We start from the raw sequence: 17446 nt of genomic DNA, 5'->3' as shown, positions 1-17446 counted from the left end.
TGTTGCAATATATATAACAGTATTAGTATGCAATTCAGCCACATAAATGGTTCTATTCTGCAGCAGATAAATTCAGCCACATTAGTATACATTCGAAACGTGCAACATATGTATAAATTCAAATCTAAAAATTCTGCAAACAGTAGCATTTAAATGTATAAATTCTGCAGTAGCATTTAAATGTATAAACAGCAGCATATGCTCAATCAATATCATTCATATGCTCAGAATATAAAGCTTACTCAGAATCTTGCTACTGCTCAAGCTAATTTAGCAGCTGTTGCAACAACTAGCAGTACTAGAAAGGTGAGAAATTTATATATTCATTGGTTTGAGATGATAAAAGGTTATCTGTCTGTTATAAACTGTTTTCTTGGCAATGAATCTGATTTTTGTTTTTCTTGAATGAAGAATGAGACAATTGGAAAACACAAGAGTTCCTGCAATTGTCCAACTATTTCACTCGATAAAAACTCAGGATGCAATGAAAGACTCCAAAGGATCCATGACTCATCATCACAAACCAATAACTAACAGTGCACACAATATCATTCAAATGTAAAAAAACTGCAACAGTATGTTCAAACAAAAGCTTAAAAACGTACCTATAATATTGTGACACAAAAGGAAATAGTTCAGCCTTGTTAAGTGGCATTCCATGTGTTCATGCTATTGTTTGTATTTTACATAACAAGGCTGAATTATTTCCTTTTGTGTCACAATATTATAGGTACGTTTTTAAATAACATATTCAAAAACGACATATTCATCAATAAGTAATTAGCAACAACTGATAATAGCAACAACTCGACTTAACATGTCATTGGTAATAAAACTTGCAACTTAATAATGTCCATACATTGGGACAAATCTACATAATTATACTTCACCTGCAAATCAACAAATTCGACATAGTTCTAGCACAACGAATCAACCAAAAGTACTTACAAGTACATACGAGTTACTCCTACAATTTTCAACCAATTCTGGACAACTAATTATACCGCTTAATTAGGCTAATTCGGCTAATCGGTACTATTTTTATTTTCTGCACTGCTACTGATTAATTAACACAAGTACTACTAATTTTCTTGGCTACTGACACAACATATTCTGCTACCAAACCCAACCTGCTATCAAAGTATATCCCTGCCACTGCTTATATTGTTCTACTATGGTTCTATTATTTACCATATTGTTCCTGCTAATGCTACTATTTATTTTCTGTTATTAAAACCCAACAGTCATCAAATATATTATTCTCTGTTAATTGCACAAATTCTATTAATTCTATTAATCTATTTTCTATTTAATTCTATTAGTATGTTACTACTAAAATATATTATGTAATTGGTTTATTCAAATTAGAGCAAATATATATATATATATATATATATATATATATATATATATATATATATATATATATATATATATATAACCAAAATATTGGAGCAACTAACAACAACTAATAATACAAAAAGGAACACATGGCCCCCACCATCCCTAAGGGACGGTCGTTCCATGCTCCTTCTACTAAGGCCATCCCGTCCTCCTCCCTAATAGCACCAAGGGGCGCCCGCCCCACTATCTTCAGGGTGGTCCACGTTTTATTTTCTTTCTCCTTTCTAACTCTGGGGTGCCCGCCCCTTAGTGGGTAGCCCCCGTCCCAATTTCAATTCTTCTTCTCCTCGTCCCATAATTCCAACAACACGAATAATAGTATTAATCGATTCAACAACATCAATACAACAACTTATTAACGGTAAATAATTCCTTTCCCGAAACAACAAATCATCAGAAGACCACAAATCGACCAAACAACTAAATTCTAAATATCAAAACATCACAAAAATAACAGAACAATCCATGGAAAAATTCATACAATCTCAACCCACATACGGACTATCATATACTCGGTTATAGAGATTGAATTCCACCCTTATCTTGGATTGATGGTCCCTCTATAATTTTTCGGTCAAATTCCGCTTCGCCGCAGCTTCCAACTTTTTCCTCATTTGAACTTCTACGGTTAATTCCAAGCTTCTTCTTGTGCCTCTTTTCTTTTCTTCACAACCAAACCCTCGTACTCCTCTTTTTCTCTTCTTCCTGCTACCACTAAAAACCTAAGTTCTATTTTTTTATTCAAATTCACCAAATAATAATATTCCTACTGGGCCTAACAACACACCCTCATTCATACTACCATCAACACTTAATTAAGCCCATAATAATATTGTCTTATAATACTCAGAATAATTAAATAGTCACATAACATATTCGAATATTATTTCCAAGAATATTCCATAATTTTAATAATACCAACTCATGATTAGTACTTCTTCGACTAGTCTGACTAATTAATCTGACTTTAAACTTAACGGTTCCAATCAACATATTAATCCAATTACGCCTCTTTGAATCATACCGATAAATCTCAACTTCAATGATTTCCGATAATTAAATCCTCAATTAATTTAGTTAACCAATTAATTAAATTCGGGGCGTTACAACTCTCCCCCACTTAGGATATTTTCGTCCTTAAAAATCTATCCGACATAACCATACTTAGCTTCACTCTCACGTCTAACCTTCCGATATAACAACCAATTAACACATCTTAAATCAACTACACACATGTCAACCATTACTAACTTGCTAACCACTCCAACAATATCTTGGGATATCAACTTACAAAGTAGTAACGACCATCACTCTGTCATCCTTAACTATACAACATCGCAGCATCATCTTGACAATCCTTTCAATACAACCTCCATTGCTTCACTCACCATCAAGGTAGTAAGATACGTCCATACCATCCACTCACGATTTTGCCCACTATTAACTAGAGATTAAGGGTAATCAGTTCTTCAATTTGTCAATAGATAGCCGACAATCATAATGGAGTATAAACTATCGTTACTAACTACAATAGTGTTCCTTCAGAACTTGTACTCAAGTCACCTACATCATCATCATTCCAATATTTCACATCCTAATTAATGCAGACCATCTCCTTCATCAATCTATTTGCCAACAACACATTTTTATCCCTCCAAAAATTTAAACGGAACATCAATCTGACATTCGAAACACAAGACACAAATTCTCAACGTCATCCGAAAATGCAAACATCGACGTCATGCATTGACACACTTCACGATAACACTAAAGCTTCTCAAATGGTACACTCGATCATAAAATTGCTTCTCAACAAACCTTTTAATTGTTCCTTCAATTCACTCAACTCCGACACCGACGTCCCGTGCGGCACCAACGAACAAATCCAGTTCCAAGGACAAGCGTAACCATAAATTCCACCTCTTTCCAACATCATCCTGTTACAAATAAGTCTATTACAGCTGATGGAACCATTTTTAAAATTAATTTCATCTCGTTAGCTTTCCAACGCTTCGAACGGGACTTGAATCGGATGTCTAGAACTTCAGTTATGAATTTTTGAAGTTTCACAACGATTCAACAATTTCCATGTGTTTTGCTTACGGAAATTCCACTTCAAAACTCCTCCTTTTTCAACTTAGACATATTCCAAACAACGCTTAACATATCTCTAACTCCCAACTTCTCATAACTCGCAAGGCACATTCTTTCGCCGAAATTCAATTTCCGAAACACCGAGACAACAATTCCCTTCACAACTTGCAACTGAAACGCACCCGAGAAGAAAAGCTTCTCCCCCCACTTCGCTCAAACTAACTCCTACAACAAAGCAAACAAGTACAGACAGTGTTCCACACACATGTCGCTTACTAAGGGATAAACAACATTAGACAACTTAATCAGACGAACCGACCTACTCTGATACTACTAATGTAACACCCCATTTCTACCCAACTAATAATCGGTAATTATAACAAAAATCAGAGTTATAAAAATTCAACACAACAAGGGATGATACATTTTCAACTTAAAACAACGACAAATAATCACATTCAACACATAGATATATATCACAACATGCTTGGATGAACCTCAAACAATTTATATTAATCTTCTTGAAAACAAGTCATTTTATTATTACTACGCAGCGGAATCAACTAATTTAACTCAATATAATTCATAACGTCGTACTCCTATTCAACTTATTATAAGACAACATCAAGTACTTTCATAACTTCAACTTTTAGTTCAACATCTAAAGTAATAACAACAATTAAAACCACAAAAGAAATAACTATCGTTCATCCCCCCGAGTGCTACATATCAGAGCAACAACACTAACTTGGACTCAATGAAGCTACTAAATCTTCATCACTCCGAATCATCTGTACGTTACCAGTATAAAGGTAACGGCGAAACAAAAGAAAGGGTGAGATATCAAATCAATATAAACAGGTGTATGATAAACAATATATTAGATTAAATCATACAAGTATCACCACTTTATAACAACAAATATGCAAAAACCGGCAAACAACATAATAACATCCACGAGACAACTTCATTTAATCATCACATCAGCATAATAACTTAAATCAACACAGCTTAATAACAATAAATTATTTTAACACACAACTCAAGATGCGACTCAACTGTGCACATGCATGTGGTACTATTGGAGCATATCTCCCAACTTCATAATGAAGCAAAACTCCCAACTTAGAAAATTGTCAGTTAATAGAGGCATCAAGGCATAAGCCTTCGTCTCTAATTTGCCAATTCAGGCCGTCACAAAAATGCAAATGTATGTGACCCAATGAATGCAACAATCACAGACAACAATAATCCTCGTAACAAAATGCATAAACCTATATCACCATTGTACCAATAATTAGAGGTACTCATCGTCACTTCAACACTTGCCATAGGCCTACGGCTTAATCAACGCAGCAACAATAACTTACAACCACAACAACTCATCAACAACAATAACATATTCAAAAACGACATATTCATCAATAAGTAATCAACAACAATTGATAATAGCAAGAGCTCGACTTAACACAACATTGGTCATAAAACCTGCAACTTAATAATGTCCATAGATTGGGACAAATATACATAATTTTACTTCACCTGCAAATCAACAAATCCGACATAGTTCTAGCACAATGAATCAACCAAAAATACTTACAAGTACATACGAGCTACTCCTATAACTTTCAACCAATTCTGGACAACTAATTATACCGCTTAATTAGGCTAATTCGGCTAATCATAACTGTTTTGATTTTCTGCACTGGTAGAAATTAATTAACATAGCTACTACTAATTTTCTTGGCTACTGACACAACATATTCTTCTACCAAACTCAACCTGCTATCAAAGTATATCCCTGCCACTGATTATAAAGTTCTACTATGGTTCTATTATTTACCAGACTATTCCTACTAATGCTACTATTTATTTTCTATTATTAAAACCCAACGGTCATCAAATATATTATTGCCATCAGTCTGCTATTACTCTAATATTTTTCATACGTCTCTGTTAATTGCACAATTCCTACAAATTATATTAATTCTATTAATCCATTTTCTATTTAATTCTATTAGTATGCTACTACTAAAATATATTCTGCAATTGATATATATATATATATATATATATATATATATATATATATATATATATATATATATATATATATATTACGAAAATATTGGAGCAACCAACAGCAACTACTGAGACAAAAAGGAACACATGGCCCCCACCATCCCTAAGGGATGATCGTCCCATGCTCCTTCTACTAAGGGCCGCCCGTCCTCCTCCCTAATAGCACCAAGGGTCGCCTGCCCCACTATCCTTAGGGTGGCCCACGTTTTATTTTCTTTCTCATTTCTAACTCTGGGGTGCCTTCCCCTTAGTGGGTGGCCCCCGTACCAATTTCAATTCTTCTTCTCCTCGTTTCATAATTTCAGCAACACGAATAATAGTATTAATCGATTCAACAACGTCAACACAACAACTTATTAACGGTAAATAATTCCTTCCCCAAACAACAATTCATCAGAAGACCACAAATCGATCAAACAACCAATTTCTAAATATCAAAACATCACAGAAATAACAGAATAGTCCATGGCAAAATTCATACAATACCAACCCACATACGGTTTATCATATACCCGGTTATAGAGATTGAACCCCACCCTTACCTTGGATTGACGGTCCCTCTATAGTTTTCCGGTCGAATTCCGCTTTGCCGCAGCTTCCAACTTTTTCCTCGTCTGAACTTCTACGGTTAATTCCAAGCTTATTCTTGTACCTCTTTTCTTTTCTTCACAACCAAACCCTCGTACTTCTCTTTTTCTCTTCTTCCCGCTACCACTAAAAACCTAAGTTCTATTCTTTTATTCAACTTCACCAAATAATAATGTTCTTATTGGGCCTAACAATACACCCCCTATTCCTACTACCATCGACACTTAATTAAGCCTATAATAATATTGTCTTATAATACTCCGAATAATTAAATAGTCACATAACATATTTGAATACTATTTCCAACAATATTCCACAACTACAATCGATCCATAATTTTAATAATACCAACTCGCAATTAATACTTCTCCGACTAGTCCGACTAATTAATCCGACTTTAAACTTAACGATTCCAATCAACATATTAATCTAATTACGCCTCTTAGAATCATACCGATAAATCCCAACTTCGATAATTTCCGATAATTAAATCCTCAATTAATCTAATTAACCAATTAATTAAATTCGGGGATTGTTTTTCAGCTCTGGCAGTTTCGGGCCCAAAAGGCTCACCAAACCCAATCCATAGTTGAGCCATATAGGCCCATTTCTGCCCTTTTTTATCAGTTTGGACGGGTTGGATTAGGACAAATTGCGGGTTAATATGAACGGTTTAATCGGTTTAATCAATTTATTGGACTCTTTTATGTTGAGCTTAATAACACATTTTGAGTTAAAAATTACTACAACTAAATTCAAATTACCACAACTTAAATCCAATGGCCAATCAATGACCTCCACATAAATCCAAATTATACAACATAAATCAAAGATCAACTTAAATATAAATTACAACTAATTTCTATAATCTAAATTATACAACATAAATCAAAGATCAACATAAATATAAATTACAACTAATTTCTATAATCTAAATTATACAACATAAATCAAAGATCCACATAAATATAAATTACAACTAATTTCCATAATTTAAATAGTAATAGTATTATAAACTATTATCAATGGCCTTCCAATAATAATAGTATCATGAGAAGCCTCATAAATGGAGCCAACGTGGGAAGCCTTTCGTGAGAAGCATGAGCAGCCCCCGATAAAACCTGCCAGCATGAACTTATCTCCAATAAAATTGCATCTAATCTCATCAATTTCAAGCTGTTCTGAACAAGCATCAAACTATCAGATGAAAATGAAGCTAACATGAAGATATGAAAAAGCATGGCTAGTTAGAAGAATTTTACATATAACAGTAAACAAACATAAGTGAAAAGAAAGCAAATAAATATATGACGTTATTTAAAATGAAACTAATAAGTGAAAAGAAAACAAAAGACTAATCACCAAGATGTAAAATAGGAACATTTCGACAAAGTTTTATGTCGTAGCCACTATATCACAAGCCTAAAAAATAAAAATTGCCCACTTCTGGTCGTCACATGCCTCCCTAATAGAAAACTAAGAAATTTAAGTCAACATTTATTACCAATATAATTGCTTTTAGCATTGGAACTAAGTTGCAGTGCCTCCAAAGACTTTATGGAATCCCATAGCTTCTTATTCATTACACCCTATAACAATTAAAGCAAATAAGCTCAATCTATTACAGTGTGTTTGGATGGATGGTTTTGAAAGGAAATGAATGGATAGTTTTGAAAGGAAATGAAAGGGGGCTTTAATTTTGAACAAATATTATATATTATATAATTTAGTAACTTTGAAAATGAAAGGAAAAATGACATTTTAGCATAAAACTTAATGTTCTAAGCCATTATTCATGTTTATAAACATTCATATAATTCTCTTCAAAATTTATTATACAGTTCCTTGTATTTACAGCTAGCTTGTAAATTGTAGTTTCAGTCAGCAAAGTAAAATCAAGATAACTTATTTTCTCTTGTTGCAGAAGAATTTTCTTCGAACTTTGAAATAATGAAATAAAAATAAGTTATTAAAAATATATAACATTACAACATCATATTTATTCAAAATAAATTAATAATTTTACCTGCGATAATATCTTCAGAAAGCTCAAAATCTTTCATGAGGTTCATGTCTTTGAAATAGGTAAAAGACGACTTTAACCAATTCTCGGTGCAAATTAATGCCTCCGCCATTTCAGATTTTAGAGAGCTCTTATAAGTTTATAAGACTTTCCCTCCCATGCTGAAAACACTCTCTGATGCAACTGTAGACACCGGTGTGGCAAAAATATCCTTAGCTTTTGTAGATAAAATAAAATATTATGCTGAATTGTGTTTCCACCACACAAGAATGTCAAAATTAAGATCTCTATTGATACACTTACTGGAGTAAAAATCCACAAGCTCATTTTGTTGATCAATTGAGTCTTATTCCTATAAATGTTACTCAAAAGCATCGGCTCTAGCCATTATTGAAGGAAGGCCAACAGTTGTTTCATCATTTGAAACATTGTTTGTGGGCTACAACTTATCATTTAGCACGAAGTTGGAGAAACAAGAAGAGGCATGGTGTTAACTTTGTTAGGCCTGTTACACCAACTTCGAAGGTTATGAGAAATATATGTAGTTATGCTCCAGCAAATCAGGCTTTAAGAAGTGAGAATAAGAGTAGATGGGTGGAACATCTTATTAGGTGGAAATTTCCGCTAGGGGATGGATAAGGTTGAACATGAGTGGTCCGTGTCAAGAAGATGGTCATATAGGGTGTGGAGGTATTGTTACAGGGAGCGACAATTAACACTACAAAAAAAACGCTCATTAGTGACGTGAATTTCACGCCACAACAAGCAAAATCACATCACAAACTGATTTTTGCGACGTGAGTAATTACGCCGCTGAGAGCAAGTGGCAACTAAGTTGTGACGTGATTTTCACTTCACTAATTAGTCACATGAAAATCACGTCGCAAATGTTTGCATAGAGATTATCAACATTTAACTCAAAGCAGACGCAACAGATGGTGTTAGAAAAGCAGCTTTATTTGCCACGTGATTTTCATGTCACTAATTAGTGAAGTGAAAATCACGTCACTAATAATTGTAGTTAATTGATGAGTTGCGACGTGATTCCCATGTCACTATTTAGTGACATGTAAATCACGTCACTAATTCTTTTTTTTTTTTTAAATAATTTTTGAAACCCAATTAATAAATTGTATATAAATTAAATTAATAATCTAAATATACTAAAATATATAAATTAAATTAATTAAAATAAATACTCAACATTTAATTCAATTTAATTCAACATTTAATTAAATTAAAATATATAAATTAAATTAATAATCTCAACATTTAATTCAATTTCAGACCTCCAATTAACTGAAGAAAATTCATTTCTCAAATTCTTTTTTTTATAATATATTCTTTTTACAAAATATATAATAAAAAATATATATAATTCCGTTTTAAATTAATTTATAACAAAACAAAATATAATATTTAAACAAAAATTTCAATTATTCTATTAAAATTTATTAAAAAAATTACAAAAATACCTCTTCTTCAATCTCCTTCAACCTTCTTCTTCTTCAACCTTCTTTTTCTTCAATCTTCTTCTCTTCAAAAACCTTTAAAAAAAACTAAATTAACAAACAGAAATATTAATTGTTGCAATTATAAAAACGAAATGATAAAAATTAATTGATGTAATTTACCTTTGATACAAGATTTGGAAGAAATTTGTGAGAAAAAATTTTTAGATTTGAATCTATAGATATGGTGGGTATGAGATTGGAAGAGAAGAAGAGAAGAGGAGAAAAAATGGGAACGAATGGCTTATGGGGAAAGTGAAACGTGTTGTGTATATAAGCCAATCAGTGACGTGAAAATCACGTCACAACTTTGCCACGTGATATTCACGTCGCAACCATCCCAACAATCATAATTAATATTCTCTCACCTGCAAAAGCTGTTTCTCTCACCTACTCAAGTCAGACCATTTCCCTCTTAAATTTTTGCGACGTGAATCCCACGTCACAACTAAAATTTTGAAAATTTTCAAACTCCCCCATGTGAACGTCATTGCCTTTTCAATTTTTTATTTTAATTTTATGGTTGCGACGTGATTCCCACGACGCAATTTTTTTTAAATAAAAATAAAGTTCTGACACCCACAATGTTTACCTTATGTATATTATTTTAATATTAAAAAAATTAGTGACGTGATTATCACGTCGCAACTAACTTTTTTTACCCACGTGATAATCACGTCACAACTTCACGTGGCTAGGGAGTGTTTTTCTTGTAGTGTAATGGTGGAAATAGGCTAGGTCGAGTTAGGCTTTGCCAAGTCTAAGCCTGACCTACTAACAATTTCTAAGCCTAGCCTATAGTTTGTCATATGCTTATTTTGTTTGACCTTTTTGAAGGTATGATTAGCTTGTTATCATACTTAAAAGCCTATTTCATTTAAACATATGTAAATTAGTAATTAAATTAATGTTTTTATAGACATAAAAACTAAAAGATCAATGATACTAAAAGTTAGTTTGCATTGAATTATTTGAGCTTACTTAGTAACATAAGTTTTGTGAGACTATTTACTTATGAAAAACAAATTATGACATTGTTCATAATGAGTTTTCATCATATTTTCATAAGTTCTTTAAGATAATTAAGTTTTATTTTTGTAATTTAATTCTATAATAATAAAAAATTATTTATGTTTATTTTGATGGCCAGTTTGATAGGCTTAGAAGTCTTTTTTATGGCCTGAGATCTAGCTTTTTGAGCTAAATATGTTTATAAAAAAAGCAGAGACCTTTTCTATTTAAAAAAAAACCTGACCTGTTTCTCTCACCTACTCAAGTCAGACCATTTCCCTCTTAAATTTTTGCGACGTGATTCCCACGCCGCAATTTTTTTTAAATAAAAATAAAGTTCTGACACCCACAATGTTTACCTTATGTATATTATTTTAATATTAAAAAAATTAGTGACGTGATTATCACGTCGCAACTAACTTTTTTTACCCACGTGATAATCACGTCACAACTTCACGTGGCTAGGGAGTGTTTTTCTTGTAGTGTAATGGTGGAAATAGGCTAGGTCGAGTTAGGCTTTGCCAAGTCTAAGCCTGACCTACTAACAATTTCTAAGCCTAGCCTATAGTTTGTCATATGCTTATTTTGTTTGACCTTTTTGAAGGTATGATTAGCTTGTTATCATACTTAAAAGCCTATTTCATTTAAACATATGTAAATTAGTAATTAAATTAATGTTTTTATAGACATAAAAACTAAAAGATCAATGATACTAAAAGTTAGTTTGCATTGAATTATTTGAGCTTACTTAGTAACATAAGTTTTGTGAGACTATTTACTTATGAAAAACAAATTATGACATTGTTCATAATGAGTTTTCATCATATTTTCATAAGTTCTTTAAGATAATTAAGTTTTATTTTTGTAATTTAATTCTATAATAATAAAAAATTATTTATGTTTATTTTGATGGCCAGTTTGATAGGCTTAGAAGTCTTTTTTATGGCCTGAGATCTAGCTTTTTGAGCTAAATATGTTTATAAAAAAAGCAGAGACCTTTTCTATTTAAAAAAAAACCTGACCTGGCTTGGACTTGTGTAGGTTAGGTTATATGTCCCTGTTAATTGGCTGACCTATTCTCACTCTTAGCAACAATGAATGGATATGTGGTTTTGTTAAATTTGCTAGTCATTAATGTATATTTAGTGGAGTTATGGGGTGTGGTTGAAGGTCTTATGTATGCGAAAATGAGGAACTTCCATCGTGTAGAGTTACATGTGGACTCTTTGGTGGTTGTCAAAGTTATAACATCCAATAGCATTGAAAGTATTGGTAGTGTCAGATGAAGAAGTCTTGTTGAAAAAATTCGATGGTTAATAGATTTGGATGAGAAGGTGTTGGTTCATCATACTTACCATGAAGCAAACTAATGCGCAGATACTTTAATCAATATTGATTGTAATATGGATGATGGTTGTGTTTATTTTGATGTTTATCCACCATTTATTTTTAGTGAATGTTTGAGGATCACTATCCGAATGATGATTTCATTGTAAATTGTAATTGTTTCCTCTTTGAGCTTCGACCATCTTTTTTATATAATAAAAAATAAAAAGTAACATGATTAATAAATCAATCAAAATCATATAAAAAGAATTTCATATAATTCAAAATTTAAAAAATAATTCATGAATGTGATTCACGTATGTTATTCCCACAAGTGTATAATATGATGCTAAGAATTAAGTTCAACTTTTTTTATTACCAAAAAAATCTATTTTCACGTGTCAGATGACTCACATCACATGGTGCCGCCTTAGGAATGTACTACTGTTTTTCCCAAATCCGAACTAGGATTTCCCCTCACGTTCACACTTTTGACTAAAATATTACTAAATATATTCCCAAAAAAAAAAATAAAACAAAAAAAATCCACCATATATACCCAACAAGACACACATGTTTCCTTCCCTCTAACTCTTCTTCTTCCTTTCCTTGTACGGTCACTTGACATGTTCCAAACCATGTCCGATCCACCAAATGATTTTTTCCAATTCTACCACCAAAGTTTCCCAAACCAACCCCCTCCTAACTTCACCACTATTACTACCAACACCACCCCCGCTACAACCTTACCCCCGCCGGAGACCATAAACCCAACCTCACCAACATCCGCCACAAACTTAGGCCCAGACGGCCGTGTCTCAAAGCCCATCCGAAGAAGATCACGCGCCTCAAGACGAACTCCGACCACTCTACTAAACACAGACACCACCAATTTCCGTGCCATGGTGCAACAGTTCACCGGTGGCCCGATTGCACCTTTCGCAGCATCAGCATCTTCAGCATCTACGAATTTCTCAACCCTAGCAGGCCTTGGTCTCGGTCCCGGCCCACGGGCTTCTTCTCATCCTATGAATCATCAAACTATGATCTCTCATCATCCTCTCTACCAACATCCTCAACAGCTTCAACAATATCAACAACACTACAACAACAACAACAACAACATGTATAGTGGCACTGGCAACGTAGGAGGAGATGAGAGCCTGTTTTTTCAGAGACTTATAAGCAACCCAAGACCTCCAAACAATGATAGTAATATTAATAATGCTGATATTCATGGAGGAGGAGGAGAAGGAGGTTTTTTCCCAAGCACTTCTTCTTGAGAATCGATTATTCCGGTAGGAAAAGAGATAGTGGTTTTCTTTTCTTTGGTTTTCGTTGGTCGCATGGGGTGGCGGAGGCATGAAAGCGACGTAAATTAAAGCAGACAAATTAGGTTGCTAATTTGGCCTAAATTGTTGACCAACCATTTTATTTTATTTCTACAATATTTAATATTTGTTTTTTTTATTATTATTGTAACTATAGTTACTATTATTATTAATATTTCTTTTTTTAACTTTTGTAATAATAACTTTTGGGATTTTTTTTTGGTGGGCACTAGGCTATGCTTCTTCTAAATCTCTTTGCTTGGCGTTGCAAACACGTTTGTTTGTTTATTTATTTATTATTACTTTTTTTTTGTGTTGTCAAGCACTTGATTTGTGGACTAGTATTATTTATTTATTATAATGTGCTGACTTTTCCTAATTCCATGAATAATGACCACGCTATATTTTGTTTGATGATGATGGTGGTGGTAATAATACAATTGGGACCCTTTTTTCTCGAAAGAGTTAGCCATCAATGAAAAGTCGTATCTTAGTAGTACTATATGGATAGATTAAATAATGTTACTTTAGCAGTTGGAAATGTGGAATTTGTATGCTTTGCTTACCAAATTCCATTGACGTAGGTGAGTGACTGATCGCATAGCAAGTAGGAGTTCTAATTAAATGTTTCACTAAACTTTTACATTAAATTTATTCGGGTTTTAATCCAGAAAGTATCTCAAGATAAGAGAAAATGCTAACAACACTTTCTTTTTAACACTTTTTTAACATTCACTTTCTTATTTGCTGAAACATGTGTGAGTTCTACCACTTTATGGGAGATTCATTTCTAAAGTGAGAGACCCACACATGTTTCAACCAATAAAAAAGGTAGTGTTTCAGAAAGTGTTGAAAATAAAGTGTTGTTAGCACTCCTCAGATAATGTCTAGAGTCGATTGGACATAAATGTAAACTTTAAGAGTTTATCACTATATTTTTTAAGTCTATTTTGGACCGTCTCCAAAATCCATGAACAAAATTCAATAATTATTGTCACATAAAAAAAGGCATGAAACATGTGGACGATCATACACGCGTCACATTTTTTATTGTTAGATCTAATTGAACGATAACTTGCATAAAACGTTGAGTTATACGAGATTAGTTTTAATTGTACATACTATATAAAGATTAGTTTGTGTCATTTCATGAATTTAATTTATTTTCACTCTCAAACTATTTTTCACTCTGTCACAGACTTAGGCGTTGGAGTGTTAATCTTGAAGGTCTGCACTTTTTCACTACACCAAAAGTCTAATCCAACATGTATGAGCTCTATTTCATCACTTCATCACTTATCTCTAGTTTCCTAAGTGGAACAGTGGCGATGTATATGTGGATAACAATTGCTGATTCCTGTCATCTTTCCATGAAAAAACCATCATCTCTTCATCAAAGCTTCATATACTTATCTTTTTCTCATGAAGCATCGAGCTCTTTCTCAAACATATCGCATATGGAGCTCGCAAAACTATGGTGATATAGAAGATTATTTGATCCATCACTCAATGTCACGCTGCTATTACTACCATTGAAACTAACAAAGCTCCACATCCTCCTCCAGTAGAAGATGATCCAACTCTAGTCACATCATTGTCTGTTCCTACACAACAAGATTTTGTTCCTCTGAGAGTTAATCAGGGATCCTTCCAAGCCCACAGGTTTTTCCAACCTTTGCAACAAATTTTCCAAGGCTTACCTTTAAAGCAACCTCTATCGCAACCGTTAATGCCTAAAAAAGAGATTCTCCCAAATCTTTAGCAGTTACAAACTAACTTGGGCGTGCAAGAAGTTGTTGATCTTCTGAACGCTGTCAATAAATTAATACAACAACAAAACTTCCAATCCCTAAACATGATATTTAGGATTGAAGAGAACATGCAGTACGCTCCTCTAAGAGCTAACACCATGTGGGAGGCAAATTTGCGCAACAACCAAGGATTCATACAACAATAAACTCCACTAGGCGCAACCTCACAACACATGGGGATCCTTGAGATCGTTTTCCTCTCCGCTCACCACCACACCACTTTCGAAGAGGAGAGAGGCACAAGTTAGATACACGAGCACAAGCATAAAATATGCATATGTCTCTCAAGTTTCAACAAACAAAGCAACAAGCAATTCTGAAACATGCAATTTCGAGTAAATATAACAAACTCAATAATAATATATCAAAAACAAAATTTATTGGAAAAATACATTCTCAAGATCACCACCCTTATCAAGAAAATACCTTGGATCACCTCAAAGTTTCCTTACACTACAATAAAAATTATAAAATTGAACCATAAAAATGAATGAACCCAATCATCTCTAACAATATAACGAATAATAATCAAAATCAAATGAAATTTTGAGTAATAAATCAAATAAATTCGATGATTACATATCATATTGAAAAATACCTTCTCATAACCCCCATTTAAAATTGCCATGCAATGCAATAACAAATAGTGTATCATGGTCCAAGATCAAATTAAAGAGAACCCTGCGATAAAAAAAAACACGTAGTACAATTTTTTTTACAAACACTAATTATACTTTACTTCTCAAGTCTCGCCTACCTTTTAAATCAGTAAACCTACGTAATAATACATGACCAAATTTATTAACAAATGGGGGAAGCAACATACAAAAACTGATATTAGAATATATTACAAAATCAATTTAACTAACACAAAAATATAATTTACCTTTTGATTAATACTACAAAAAGTATATTCCGTAACGCCATTTCACCTCGCCCAAAGGATCCACCATGGTAGAATCTATTCAATTAGGCGATTTTCTTTTATTTTCATTTTTAAGCCACTTTTCACCAGTTAGAACTTCCAACCGTGGTAAAAAATGCCGCCTATTCAAATCCTAGCACCTACGGTTTTATTTTTTTATTTATTTTTAAGCCATTTTTCACCACGGTTGAAAGTTTCAACCGTGGTAAAAAGTGGCGCATGGTAAATGAGTTTGAATCTTGTTGTTGTTCTATTGATGCTTTTATTTTATTTTATTAAAAGACATACTACAACGGCTGTTTAATACAATCGTGGTTGTATGTAGCGGGTTATCCAGTTTTTCAATATATATAACTCTCTATGTTCATTCTTTTTGCCCTAGACAAAGTTAGACGAACTTCATCTTCTACCTCTAAACGCCATCTTCTATTTACGAGACTCTATTTCTCTATTAAACCAAGCTCGAAAACATCATTTCTTCCATGAACAAAACTCAAAAACATCATTTTTTTATTAACAAATTTCATAACACCGTCATTTCTTCTCCAACTTGAATGAGACAAGCAAAACATGGATTCAAGTTAGCAATGTTGGTTGTTGTCGCGTTAGGTGAAATATTTAATGTTGTTGCTGTTGTTGAGATTTAATGTTTTACAATTTTATTTATTTTGTTGTTGTTGAGATTTAATGTTTAACAATTTAATTGATTTTGCTGTTGTTGTTGTTGTTATTCTTGTTGTTGTTGTTGTTGTTGTTGTTGTTATTGTTCTTATTATTCTTTTTGTTGTTCTTTTTGTTGTTCTTGTTGTTCTTATTGTTGTTCTTATTGTTGTTCTTGTTGTTGTTCTTGTTGTTGTTCTTGTTGTTGTTGTTGTTGTTGTTCTTGTCGTTCTTATTGTTTTTCTTGTTGTTGTTCTTGTTCTACTACTACATTTTTTTATTTTATTAAAAGACATACAACAACAATTGTTTTATACAACTGTTGTTGTATGTAACGCGTTATCCAGTTTACTACAACGAGCAATAGATCGTGATTGTAAATAAATCACTTACAACTACACGCCAAGTTACAATGGACTGTCAACCGTGATTATAGGTCTTTCACAACGATTGTTATATGTATTTTTCATAGTAGTAGATTCTCAACAACCCTATAAACAAGTAGAAACCTACAAAAATAATGCAACCAATTTAATTAATAAATGAGATGGCAAGAGAAAATATAGCATTCAAATATGCTACAATGCAAATTCAAATTATTTAGCAGAAAGTATATTTTACCTCTTAAATCTCACCAATCCTTTAAAATAATCATTTAAATTAGTAACCCTAAAAATTAA

General features: G+C 32.8%; 1 protein-coding gene across 1 annotated transcript; it reads left to right on the top strand.

Moving 5' to 3' along the window:
• The first annotated feature begins 12677 nt into the window (after positions 1 to 12677).
• LOC131658193 (VQ motif-containing protein 22-like) lies at positions 12678 to 13322 on the top strand. Its single transcript, XM_058927518.1, has one exon. The coding sequence runs from the start codon at positions 12678 to 12680 to the stop codon at positions 13320 to 13322; it is 645 nt and encodes a 214-aa protein (XP_058783501.1).
• The last annotated feature ends 4124 nt before the right edge of the window (positions 13323 to 17446 follow it).

Source organism: Vicia villosa, linkage group LG3 (assembly GCF_029867415.1).
Source record: "Vicia villosa cultivar HV-30 ecotype Madison, WI linkage group LG3, Vvil1.0, whole genome shotgun sequence".
NCBI classification, from domain to species: Eukaryota; Viridiplantae; Streptophyta; class Magnoliopsida; order Fabales; family Fabaceae; genus Vicia; species Vicia villosa.
This window is presented reverse-complemented; position numbering and strand designations above follow the sequence as displayed.

Coding starts and splice junctions, on each gene's coding strand:
- LOC131658193 (XM_058927518.1), top strand. CDS start 12,678: ATGTCCGATCCACCAAATGATTTTTTCCAATTCTACCACCAAAGTTTC.